General features: G+C 55.9%; 5 protein-coding genes across 5 annotated transcripts; 3 read left to right on the top strand and 2 right to left on the bottom strand.

Annotated features, from left to right (window-relative positions):
• Window positions 1-1,373: 1,373 nt before the first annotated feature.
• Window positions 1,374-1,833, bottom strand: PUNSTDRAFT_29346 (uncharacterized protein; the record flags this gene model as incomplete). Its single annotated transcript, XM_007382990.1, has 2 exons — window positions 1,374-1,658; window positions 1,714-1,833. Coding segments are annotated over 2 exons (405 nt in total), but the record flags the coding sequence as incomplete, so codon positions are not given.
• An 836-nt stretch (window positions 1,834-2,669) lies between these two features.
• PUNSTDRAFT_133555 (uncharacterized protein) lies at window positions 2,670-3,059 on the top strand (the record flags this gene model as incomplete). Its single annotated transcript, XM_007382991.1, has 2 exons — window positions 2,670-2,686; window positions 2,783-3,059. The coding sequence occupies 2 exons, from the start codon at window positions 2,670-2,672 to the stop codon at window positions 3,057-3,059; spliced, it is 294 nt and encodes a 97-aa protein (XP_007383053.1).
• A 549-nt stretch (window positions 3,060-3,608) lies between these two features.
• Window positions 3,609-4,557, top strand: PUNSTDRAFT_143220 (uncharacterized protein; the record flags this gene model as incomplete). The annotated part of the gene is made up of 2 exons (XM_007382992.1): window positions 3,609-3,828; window positions 3,907-4,557. The coding sequence occupies 2 exons, from the start codon at window positions 3,609-3,611 to the stop codon at window positions 4,092-4,094; spliced, it is 408 nt and encodes a 135-aa protein (XP_007383054.1). The 3' UTR covers window positions 4,095-4,557.
• A 2,884-nt stretch (window positions 4,558-7,441) lies between these two features.
• PUNSTDRAFT_26986 (uncharacterized protein) lies at window positions 7,442-7,963 on the bottom strand (the record flags this gene model as incomplete). Its single annotated transcript, XM_007382993.1, has 2 exons — window positions 7,442-7,686; window positions 7,873-7,963. Coding segments are annotated over 2 exons (336 nt in total), but the record flags the coding sequence as incomplete, so codon positions are not given.
• Window positions 7,964-8,671: 708 nt separating this feature from the next.
• On the top strand, window positions 8,672-11,541 carry PUNSTDRAFT_51987 (acetate and butyrate kinase). The gene is given in 7 exon segments (XM_007382994.1): window positions 8,672-9,484; window positions 9,551-9,659; window positions 9,802-10,085; window positions 10,219-10,572; window positions 10,637-10,872; window positions 10,932-11,228; window positions 11,241-11,541. 4 exon segments carry the CDS (start codon window positions 8,898-8,900, stop codon window positions 10,559-10,561), a joined length of 1,323 nt encoding a protein of 440 aa, XP_007383056.1. The 5' UTR covers window positions 8,672-8,897; the 3' UTR covers window positions 10,562-10,572; window positions 10,637-10,872; window positions 10,932-11,228; window positions 11,241-11,541.
• Window positions 11,542-11,954: the final 413 nt, after the last annotated feature.

Consider the following 11,954-nt stretch of genomic DNA (forward strand, 5'->3'; position numbering starts at 1 on the left):
ACGCACTCATACCGGTGCAACAGCGTTGGTCGTCCGCCCAACCGTGCCCCTCGAACCAAGTTTCCCATGCCTTCGTGATGCACGACACCGCAGCCCAGAAGCGACGACGGTGCTCCTGACTCGAACGAAACTTGGCACGGTCGTAACATAAACATGCAAGCTCAAGCATGTCAGCCATGTCTTTCGCATCTGCAACCATCCAGTCAGCCTTGCTATCGCCACATGAAGGCTATGCATGTACTCAAGGGGTAGAAAGGTATTATCTTTGTAAAGGCAGGAATTATAGCAGAAATCTTCGGAATCACCCTATCTATCCGGAAGGACCGTTTGGAGTTTGCCAGGTTTTCAAGAAGGAAGATGGCGCATGGGGAATGGAGACTGTCACTCTGTCCTGCGATCAACGTCATCATGATCAGCGAGTTGACGTAGAGGTAAGACCAGCTCTCGGCGAAATCATGCTTGAACATATCGAGACCGGACCGGAGAAGTTCAAATATGAGTAGAACTTGTGTGTCGTTGAAGGAATTCAGCGAATCGAAGGCACCATGCAAAAGTTGATCATAGGAGATATCATACGTTCCCTTGACATCGTCGTAGTTGCATTCCCTGTTGAGTACAACGAGCGCCGGGATAGTAGGTCCGACACATGGCGTCCCGAGCAGTTCACAGATGGCCCTCCAGCACCCATGGAGTCGGTACTGCGGCGACATCATAAAATCATCAGATTCAGCCAATGTTTTGAGAGCGGCACGGGTGCGCATGCGCGGTCCTGGTGCATCGGAGATGCATTGCGCAATCACACCGTCTCTGGGTTCCTCGTGTGAGGCAAGCCACAGCAGCGAGTGGAATTGTGACGCGATACTGCTCGCGGGATCACGTTCAAAGTGCCGCAATGCGAGATCACGATGATCCCATCCGTCGAAAGCGTAGCTATCGACATGGGGGGCCAAACGGCGATAGCGGAATCTCGGGGTAGGGTCCATCAACCCCAGGTCTTGCCGACGATCCCATTGCGCTCTCATTCTCCGCCGCATATAATTATCAAGGAGGCGATATAATGGTCGTAGAGTCGCCAATATCATCCAACAAAAGGGTGTCTTGTATGGACAAGTATCGAAAAAAAGTGGTAGCAGCACAGTTAGGGTTGCCAGGGATATGATCAGTCCAGCGGCAGCGCAGCACACCCCAGCTACGACGGTGTCAATGGGCCACAGTAGAGTGACGAGCCCGCCGAAGAAAAGCACGACCGCGAGCTGCAAAAGGCCAGGAACCAACGTCACGATAGTGGGGACCTTCCACCTCTGAAAGGCATCATAGCGGAACTTCCGAAGCTGTATGGCATGCTGAACGGGGGAGATATTCGGCCATGCCATGTACTCGCGAAGCCATTGCTTCACGAATATGCCGAGCAGAGCGGAGGCGAGCGCGAGGATGAGGCTGAGGAACCAAAGCGCGTTGATCGCGACCACGTGGGAATCGGCCTGAAAGGACATGTTCAGCGGATTGATAGACGCAGGGGCGGCTTGGTTCAGAGAGATCTGCTGCAGCTGGAGAGAAATATTCGAGAGCAGTTGGACGGAGAGCTGAGTGTTGTCCGGCTGCAACTGGGTGTACACTTCGATCAGGAACGCGGTGAGGACCGCAGAGAACAGACCAGCCTACCAACGCACGTCGCGTTAACAAGAGCGGTGATAGATGAAGAGAATAGCGCACGAAAATGAGGAGGTTATCGATATCCTCCGAGTATCCCTTGATCATCTCCAGATCATATATCTGCAGCCGCTTGTACACGTAGTCCCAGCCCGAGACATCTGATGTTGTCGGCTTGTCTTCCGCGGGCTGTCAAAGGGTCGCATTTCAGTAACTTACAGCTATCCAAGAATGTCGCCATTTACCTTCGCCTTAAGGTCGTCTGCGGATGGCGGGTCGTTACGATTGCCCGCTGCACCGCCGCCGTTTTGAGTTTCTGGACCTGGTTTGCCCACTACAGGCCTGGCCGCTTCATTACGAGCATCTCCTCCTTGGCTCGTGGATCGGCGATTGCCAATGTGTGGCACGTCCTACGGTAAAGAGGTCAGCGACCACTACTTGAACAGCACGGCCTAGATCTCGTCTCACATCCATCGGGGGTTCTTCTGGAGGCTCAGGCCCTCGTTCAGCGATGTTTAATACCGGGCTGGAGGGTGGTGGCGACGCCATGCGAGAAGGAGTTGAGCAGGTGTGGACGGTATCCGCAGAGAGAGGAGAGAACGGAGGGAGTGCGGCTCAGGCAGAGAAAGGCGTTTTGTAAGTAGCTCCAGGCAGTAGGCGCTCGAGCGCAGAGCGAAACTTCATATCGGCTCAAGATATTTTGCGGCGTAGGGCGTGTTGACAGCGTGTATGCACGATATCCTATATACGTATGTACTCATGAATGCATATGACCCGTTCCGTAGACGGATTCTTGTTCCAACTCAACTCAGGACCGAAGACGCACATCGCACACCTCTCAGCAGGAGAAGGACAAGTCGGCAAGGGCAAGTGTTCGTGACCCTTCGCCATTTGCTTTGCTCCCGAACGTTGTCCGAGGCGTTGACGGGCATCACATTTATCCGCTAATCACGTTGCTCTCGATACACGCCGAAGAACAACACCGTCCTTGACGGAACACGTTACTCAGCGTATCAACCATGCCGCAACAGTTCAGGTTTGTTGTGGGAACGACGTTGACGCGCTCTTATGGAGGCTATCGTACTTATCTTATCACGTCAACAACCGGGCCTTCACGTTGTCCACTGTGCAGACCGTCGACGACCGTACCTGCCCAAGATTTGATCGTCTCCGCCAATCCTCCCTCAAGATCTTCCTCGTCCAACATTCAGGCTCTTCCTCGGATTCAGACCCTCGTGGACTTTCTCCTTGAGCCTTCTGTCGACCGTCTCTCATCCTGGCCAGCACGCTTTACACCTGAATACGATGATACCTTTATCTCCAACTCCAGCCAAGACTTCGAGAATGAGCAGGAAGACAAGATCAAAGACCATGCGCCCGTCTTCTCTTCCTGGCCCACCTGGCGTTAGTTCTCGGGGCCAAGAGTAGTTCTGCCACCGCGTCGTACACGGCGACTGCTACTCCAAGTCTCTCGCCATCTCCTCCAAACCTACCACCACGTTAAGATGCTTGCCGACCTCGCGTGTTTGTACGTCTCCTTCCACCCTATTCCGAACGACGTGATATGCTGACGCTTTCATGTCGATAAACATAACGGCGCTAGCAGACCTTCAAGCCTGCCTCAGATCTCTGCCAATCGCACGCTCGATTGTCGACTTCGACAGGACCTTCCAACGTGCCCTCCCCGCCCGCGTCGCGTCGCACCCCATCAACCCTTCTATCGCCCGTCTACGCGGCCTTAAGAAACACGGCCTTCACGGAATCTCATGTACGTGCCTCCCCTCCCTCTGCCCTTCCCATTCATCTCATATCATACTACGCGATGCAGACATACATCCTCCACCCCGTCTCTACACTCTCCCGCCGCAAACCCCCTGCCATGTATCTCTCATTGCCACTATCTCGGCTCTGGCGCCCCCACCTGCGCTATCTGCGCCGGCCATTCCATCGACACCTCTATGGACATCACCCAGGCGCACGGCCTCCCGAACGCGATGAACGTGAGCCCGATCTTCTGTTGCATCAATACCGCCGGCCGCATCTTACACGATCCTGCTCACGCGACGAACGTGGGCGTGTCCGAACCGAAAGAGATCACGAGCAAGAAGAACGGGATGGAAGGCGACGACCTGCTCTGCGATCGAAGAGATATCGCAGACGGGACACGGACGAGAAGAGGTGAGATTGCGACGATATCATATGCTTGAGCTTGTAAACATGAAGTTGAAGATGCTGACCTTTTCCGTACGTCTGCAGGTGAGCCTTCGAACTGCTGGTGCACCGCATTTTGGCCTGCACCCCGGGGAAGCGTCGACGACGCGCTCGTCATCGCAGGTAGTGCGCGGGATTTGAGTTCGCGAGCCATCTACGAGGGAGGCTTGAGCAGTATGCGGTGGATCGAGTATGCACGCCAGTTGAGACTCTACATTCGCAGGAGGATGTAAAGGATGTAAAGGAGACGCTCATTGCTCACCATCGCACGGACGCGTCTTCCACGGACACGATTCCTTGTGCATTGACGCGTGCGGAAACCTCTGCTTCTCGACGAGCGCCTCCGCCGCGTCCCGAGAAAGACCCTTGCGCCCCACGACAACCCGGGACGCCCCGCGGGAGTCGCACACCAGCCAGTTCTTCGTTACGCCGTCGCTTGTTCAGCCGCGCTTTGCGGCGGCGCGTCAGTTCCAGGAGGCTTCTTGCCGTAGATCGAGCACTTGAGGTATGCGGAGGAGGGCGAGAACTGTATCCTCGGCAGGGATGTTTTGTTGGGCTGTTACTGGCGATGGACGCGGCTTTTCTTGAGACGCGACGCGGTGCGGGAGAGGATGGCGGAGAGGTGAGGAGCTTTTACGAGCGCCTCTCATTTGAGTGAGGGACTGCTAGTACTGTACAGGGCTTCTGGAAGACAGTCCAAAGAGTACATAGAATGCTGAACGCGACTAACGCGGTGCGCGTTTCTCTCGTCCTGATGCCGTACTTGGCGAGAGTCGTGTATATCGACCGTGCACCATGACGATGGTTCAAGGGCGGCGAGAGGTCGGAAGTCAAGGGGGCGATGGCCTCATCGAGGGTGTGGATAGCGTCGGCGATCGTGCGCTGCATGAGCAACGGATGTCTGAGGAGTCAGGACAGGAGAGGTGCGGCGTAGTTCAGTCTAAGAGGAGGATGGTGTTGCGAGGGCAGCTGTGATGGAGCTCATGAGGAAAAGGTATTTGACGTCGCAGGACTCCGCAGACGCTGCTGGAGAAGGGACAAACAAGCGCTGGTCGGATTGTGTGGAACAAGCTCAAGCGCCCGGATGACCTCTCGTTTCAATTCTTGCTTATCAACATTACCGGCTCAGCGTCAGGACTGGTATGGGAGAACGACACGGGCATGGTCAGCCTCAGATGCGCACAGGATTCGGTAGGTGCTGAACAACACCAGCGCAGCGCACGGTTATGCATGTAGGACTAAATGAGCATTCTGTCGCGCTATATATGCTCTCTTGCTATCGTGCATACTGTCGATACCACGAGATCAATTCGATGAACGAGTTTCAGACGGGCTCAACCTCCCTGTCCACCGGCCACCAACGTCCCGCTATTCATGTCCTCCTTCAGACGACGACCCTGCGCCCTCCGCGTGTCCCACCTCCAGATTTCGATTGCCGCCGCGTTTGACCTCTGCCTGCGCCGCAACGCTATTCTTGGCGCTATCCTGTTCGCCGCTACCGTCTTGGCGTTCGACGTGATGCGCCAGTGGATTTCTGCTCGACGTAGAGACTGAGTCGTAGGCTGGGATTCTATCCGGCGTATCCTCCGCATCCTGTCTGTCTGACGCAGGCCATGTCGGCGCGCTGGCACACTTGACGTCGCGCTTGATCTCACTACTCTGTCCCTCTGTAATAGTCGCTGAAGTGCTGCCTTCGGCCGTAATCATCTCCGGGGCTTCAAGGGGAATTCGTTCACCATGAGAAAGCGAGGGTTCGTCGGGAATGTTCTGCTTTCCAGTTCCGGGCTCGCGCGTCTCGACGCGGAGCGAGGCAGAGTCGGTTCCCGACGCTTGAAGGATTGTTGAAGTCGAGAGTACGTTTGACGTATCTACCCCATGATCGGGCGGTGTACCACCGCGATCGCTCTTGTACGAAGCGGCTTCGTTGACGGGTTCCGTACCGAGATGCGACTTAGATACGGATTTCCGACCAGAGTCCGAATGCAACAGGGCATCATGAAGCGGATCTGACGAAGGGCGGACCTCCCCTCCGTCGTCTAGTGTGGGCTGAATCTCGAAGTACTCGTATACATCATTTGCACTGTTCCAGCTGAGATCCCAAAAAGAACGCCAACTAATGAATGCACCCATGATGTTCTCATCCGCGAGGGAGTTGCGTCGGTGAGCCTCCAAAATGAGCTTCGCGACCTTTCTTGAGCAATCGGGGGCGGTGTCCGAATGGGATCCCAGAAAAGAGGCTAGATCATACCAGTCCACCCTCAAGTCGGCTGCAGCAACAGGGTGTCCATTGCCAGGCTCGGTCCATAGCGAGAGCGCCTCTACCAAACGGTCACCGAACACACCCATAGCCGTGCTCCAGCGTTGGGAGTCGTTCCAGCCTGTCCGTGCTTGGGTGACCACGGACACCGCCGCCCAGAATCGGAGACGATGCAATGGATCCGTCCGAAACGCGGCACGGTCATAGCATGAACATGCAAGCTCAAGCACGTCAGCCATTTCTTCCGGCTCTGCAAACATCCAGTCAGCCTTGCTATCGCCACAGGAAAGGTATGCATGCACCCAGCCAGATGTACAGCATGTGACTCCCAAGTGCGCGAATGAAGGCAAAAATCTTCTCATTTGCGCGGCTTGTCAGTGAGGACTGGTTGGAGTATGCGAGGGTTTTGAGAAGGAAGACGATGCATGGGTAATCGAAATAAGTATTCATTCTTGTAATGAAGGTCATCATGATCAGTGAGCTGGTGTAGAGGCCAAACCAACTGTCAATGTCGCTCATCGATTCACGGAGGAGCGTATCGAGACCAGACTTGAGTAGTTCAAATATGAGCGAAATTTGGGTGTCGTTGAAAGATGTCAGCAAATCGAAGGCATGCTGAAGTTTTTTGTAGTTGATTGCGACGGTTCCCTGGGCATCGTTGTATTTGCACTCCTTGTCGAGTACATCGAGCGCCGGGATTTTAGATCCGACACATGGCATCCCTAACAGCTCGGAGATGGCCTTCCAGTATGCACGCAGGCGTAGCTCCGGCGTTACAGGCCAAGAATCGTCATAATGTTGGAGGGCAGAACGGATGCGCACGCGCGGTCCTGGTGCATCGGAAATGCATTTCTTTATCACACCGTCTCTGGGTTCCTCATGTGAGGCAAGCCACAGCAGCGAGTGGATTTGAGTTGCGATGCTGCTCTCTGAGTCACGTCCAAAGCGTCGCAAGGCGAGATCGCGATGATCCCATCCGTCGAAAGCGAACATGTCGGGGACGGGATATTGGCAGGTATAACAGAAAGCTTCGATGGATCTGAGCCAGCGCGGCCAGTTCCAAGAGTATAGGGAGTACAGGAATGGTCTGATGAAGCGGTAAAACGGTCGTAGAATAGGGTGTATCATCCATCCGAACGGTGTCTTGTATGGACAAGTCTCGAAGAACAGCGGTAGTAGTACAGTCAGCGTCGCCAGGAATGTGGTCAGGCCAGCCGCAGCGCAGCACACTCCAGCCACGACGGTGTCGATGGGCCAAAGTAGAGTGACGAGACCGACGAAGAAAAGCACGACCGCGAGCTGCAAAAGGCCAGGAACCAACGTCACGATAGTGGGGACTTTCCAGTTTTGAAAGGCATCGTAGCGGAACTCCCGAAGCTGTATGGCGTGCTGAACGGGGGAGATGTTCGGCCATGCCATGTACTCGCGAAGCCATTGCTTCACGAATATGCCGAGGAGAGCGGAGGCGAGGGCGAGGATCAGGCTCAGGAACCAGAGCGTGTTGATCGCGACCACATGGGAATCGGCCTGAAAGGACATATTCAGCGGTTCGACAGACGCAGGGGCGGCTTGGTTCAAGGAGATCTGCTGGAGCTGGAGAGAAATATTCGAGAGGAGTTGGACAGACAGCTGGGTGTTGTCCGGCTGCAACTGAGTGTAGACCTCAACCAGGAACGCGGTGAGGACCGCAGAAAATAGACCTGCCTGGAGTGCACGCTGCCTTAGCAAGAGCGGGAACGGACGAACTGGATTACGCACAAAGATGAGGAGGTTGTCGATATCCTGGGAGTATCCCTTGATCATTTCCTGATCATATAACCGTAGTCGGTCGTACACGTAGTCCCAGCCGGTGACGTCAGATTTTGCCGGCTTGCTTTGCGCGGGCTGAAAGAGAGCCGTGTCTTAGTAACTTGCGGCATTGTTCAAGAATGCCATGTCTTACCTTCGTCTTTAGGTTGTGTGTAGATGGCGGGTCGTCACGATTTCCCGCTGCGTCGCTGATGTTGGGACCCTCTACGGGCATGGCAGTTTCATTGCGAGCATCTCCTTGGCTCGTGGACTGGCGATTGCCAGTGTTCGGCACCGATCCGTCCTACGACGAACATCTCAGCGACCTCCATTTCGAGCTACACGGCCCTCCCGTCTCACATACGGCCCGGGTTCCTCATGGAGCCCGCGTCCTTCTTCAAAATTGGATAAATCGATGGAGGGTCGTCGCGACGCCATGCAAGAACGGACTGAACACGTGTAAACGGCGCGGTATGCGTAGAGAGGAGAAAACAGAGTGTGCAGCGCGCAGGCGGTGGGAGTTGTCTTGTAGCTACAGGCAGTAGGCGCTCGGACGCGGAGCGAAGCCTGATATCAATCAGCTCAAGGTAGCTTCTGATATATCTGATAGCTTATGGCGCACGCGTCGACAGCGTGTACAAAGGCACTACATCCCGAGATCTAGAGCTTCAAAGCCTAGTCCAGGACCCAAGACGGACGCATGCGCATGCGCACCGCATAACTTTAGAGTCTCAGCTAGTCTCAGTCGAAGAAAGGCAAGATGACAAGTTGGGGGCAAGGACGGGCATTCGTGAACGTATGGCGCACGGGCACCGCCACTGCTTTGCTCCAGAACGTCGTCGACGCCTTCGGACTCGTTGACGAGCATCACCATCAATTTTGCTTGGATTTCTCCTCAACGCGCTACTGCCACGAATATGCTCGTCCACGGATATGCTCGTCCAGATATTGGATTTTGGGATCGCCAGCGCATGGGGATGGTTTATGTCGGATGCTCGCCGGCGATGACACAGGGCTGACGTCGACGCGCTCCTCCCTCGCACTGCGCCTGGAGATAGACCGCAACACGCCGCGCACGGAGAATATCAAACCATGTCGACCACACTTTACCGCCATCCTTTCCGTGATCACTCCTCTTGGTACCAACCACAACCACAACCATGCCCAACGACAAGGCCTGATCCTCTCCGTCAACGCCGGCTCGTCTTCCCTCAAGATCTCCCTCTTCAAGCCCTCGGGATCCTCTTCGTCGGACAAGGACCCCGTCGCGGACCTCCTCCTCGAATCCTCCATCGACGACCTCTCCTCCCCGCCCGCGCGCTTCACCCTCAAGCACGAAGACGCGTCTCCGTCCGACTCGTCCCAAGACGTTAAGAAAGAACAAAAGGATGACATCAAAGACCACGCGTCCGCGTTCTCGTACTTCCTAGGCCATCTGGAGCACGAATCCGGCATCAAGAAGGCGGACATCAAGCAGGTCTGCCACCGCGTCGTCCACGGCGGCGACTACGCAGAGCCCGTCACCATCTCCTCCGAGACCTACCACCATATCGAGAAGCTCACCGACCTCGCCCCTCTGTACGTTTCCTCTATATCTCCTTCTCTTTCGCGCCTTATCATGCTGACGCTTGGAACTCGGGACAGACACAACGGCGCCGCGCTAGCCGTCATCCAAGCCTGCCTCAAATCCCTCCCGAACGCGCGCTCGATCGCCTACTTCGACACCACCTTCCACCGCGCCCTCCCCGCCCACGTCTCCTCCTACGCCATCGACCCCTCCGTCGCCCGCCCACGCGGCCTCAAGAAATACGGCTTCCACGGTATTTCCTGTAAGCTTCTTCCTCCTCCCCTGTCCTCCTCTTCTACGTCTCTCTCACGTCCCACATAACACCCAGACGCCTACATCCTCCGCACCGTCTCCGCCCACCTCCGTCTCCATCATCGCCCTCCACCTCGGCTCCGGCGCCTCCGCCTGCGCCATCCACGTCGGCCGCTCCATCGACACCTCCATGGGCCTCACCCCGGTACACGGCCTGCCCGGCGCCACCCGCGCCGGCGCAATCGACCCCAGCCTCATCTTCCACTACGCCAACACCGCCGGCCGCATCTCGCACGACCCCGCGCACGCGACGAACGTGGGCGTGACGGAGGCGGAGGAGATCTTGAACAAGAAGAGCGGGTGGAAGGCGATGGCGGGATCCGCGGATTTTAGGGAGAGATCGCGAAAAGGGATACGGACGAAAAGAGGTGATTTTTTTAAAACCTCGATTTCACTCTCCTGGACGAAGAACTGCTGACGACGTTATGTGTAGGTTGGCCTTTGACTTGTTCGTGGACCGTATTGTCGGATACGTCGGCGCCTACTTCGTCGCGCTCCAGGGCAACGTCGACGCCCTCGTCTTCGCGGGCGGCATCGGCGAAAAGTCGGTCGAGCTCCGGGAACGCGTCGCGGAGCGTGTGCGGTGTTTGGGATTCAGGCCAGTGGATCCGAAGAAGAACGTGGGTGTGGGGGATGCGGAGGGGGCGGTGGTGGATATCACGGCAGCGGAAGGAGGGGAAGGGGAAGGGGAAGGGAAGAGGATGTTGGTGTGTAGGACGGACGAGCAGTACGAGATGGCGAGGGAGTGCGTTTTGGAGGATGAGTTCTGGAAGTGAGGGCCTACGAGGTACGGGCGGTTGTGACACATGCTCCTTCTCGGTACGCTGACGGTTTCGTCGGGATAGATAAAGATCGTGTATGATATGGTACAGCGCGACACCAATAACGATTAATTGAATTCGATACGCTTTCGTGTCGTTGTCAGCTCCAACTACCGCGGAGACAAGCCCGTATGATCCATACATCCTCGGACGGTCATGAAAACACGAACAATCCATGCTCCCGGTATTACTAATGACATCACTTGCTCAGACCTGCCCGACAGTCTATAGGTTATCACGTTCCAGGACATTCAATATGGGCGCTCCCGGGCTATCGTGCACAACATCACCTTCCGCGCTGCAAAGCAATAAACGGGTTTCTTACCTCGGATTCCCCCACACCAGTGTTACGTCCCGAGAACCCTGACCCTTCCCTGACCCTTCCTCCGCCCTAGGTGACGACTCGATGTCTCCTACGGCCCCTACCCCGGTGTCCTCGGCGCGATCGTGCTCGACGCCTGCCTGCATGAGAACGCTGTCCGTGATGCCCGCCTGTCCTCTACCGCCGTCCTGGCTCTCGACGCGAGACATCGGTCGATTTTGGCTCGATAACGGGACTCCGTCGTAGTGTGAAGTTCGATTCGAGGTATCCTGCGTGTCCGAGGTATTGGGCAATGGAGGCGCGCTCGCACCTCCGACGTCGCGCTCCATCTCCACACCAGTTTCTCCTGCAACAATTGACAAAGTGCTGTCCCGGGCACTGATCTTCGGGCTTTCGAGGTGAATCTGTCCGCCATGAGGAAGCGAGTTGTCATCGACAATGCTCTGCTGTCCACCTCCAGGCTCCCCATTCGAGTGAGAGTCGGTCCGCTGCGCCTGCAGGCTCCCGGAAGTCGCGAGTGCGTTCGACGCGGCAGCCCTACGATCAGATCGCGTGCCATCGTGACCATCGTCATCGGAGACGGTTTCATCGTTGAAGTCCGAATCGAGATGTGACGTTGACTCCGTGTCGCGAACGGAATGTGGATGTGGTACTATCATTCCCACACTTGCTGGACACCCGGGGATTCTGGACACTCGAATCTTTTGCGTCCTCCCGTGGATTTCCTGAGCTCAAACTGGTGTAGATATGTTGTATCACATCTGATCTACTGTGCCGCGTTGAGAGCACGGAAATCAGTTGGGGAAAAGTAGCACGGTGAGCCTGGCAAGTCCCAGAATCATGCTACGCCGCCGGTAATCCCGCCGTTCCTGCTTTTATACCAATGCCTTGTACATGTTACCTCCCAGAGTACATTGCTTGATGTATCAATGAGTGCAGACTGCAATAAAATTGGATGTTAGGGTGTTTCCGAAATGGAAAGCCGGGTCTCAAGACACGCGCGGGAGCAGACAGGACGTGCATTCC

Source organism: Punctularia strigosozonata (genome assembly GCF_000264995.1).
Source record: "Punctularia strigosozonata HHB-11173 SS5 unplaced genomic scaffold PUNSTscaffold_5, whole genome shotgun sequence".
Classification (NCBI taxonomy): domain Eukaryota; kingdom Fungi; phylum Basidiomycota; class Agaricomycetes; order Corticiales; family Punctulariaceae; genus Punctularia; species Punctularia strigosozonata.

Bases quoted from the DNA above. Each gene is read 5' to 3' on its own strand.
- PUNSTDRAFT_51987 (XM_007382994.1), top strand. From the start codon at position 8,898: ATGCTCGCCGGCGATGACACAGGGCTGACGTCGACGCGCTCCTCCCTC. The intron at 9,485-9,550 runs GTACGTTTCCTC...AACTCGGGACAG, and splicing joins CTCACCGACCTCGCCCCTCT to ACACAACGGCGCCGCGCTAG. The intron at 9,660-9,801 runs GTCTCCTCCTAC...CATAACACCCAG, and splicing joins ACCGCGCCCTCCCCGCCCAC to ACGCCTACATCCTCCGCACC.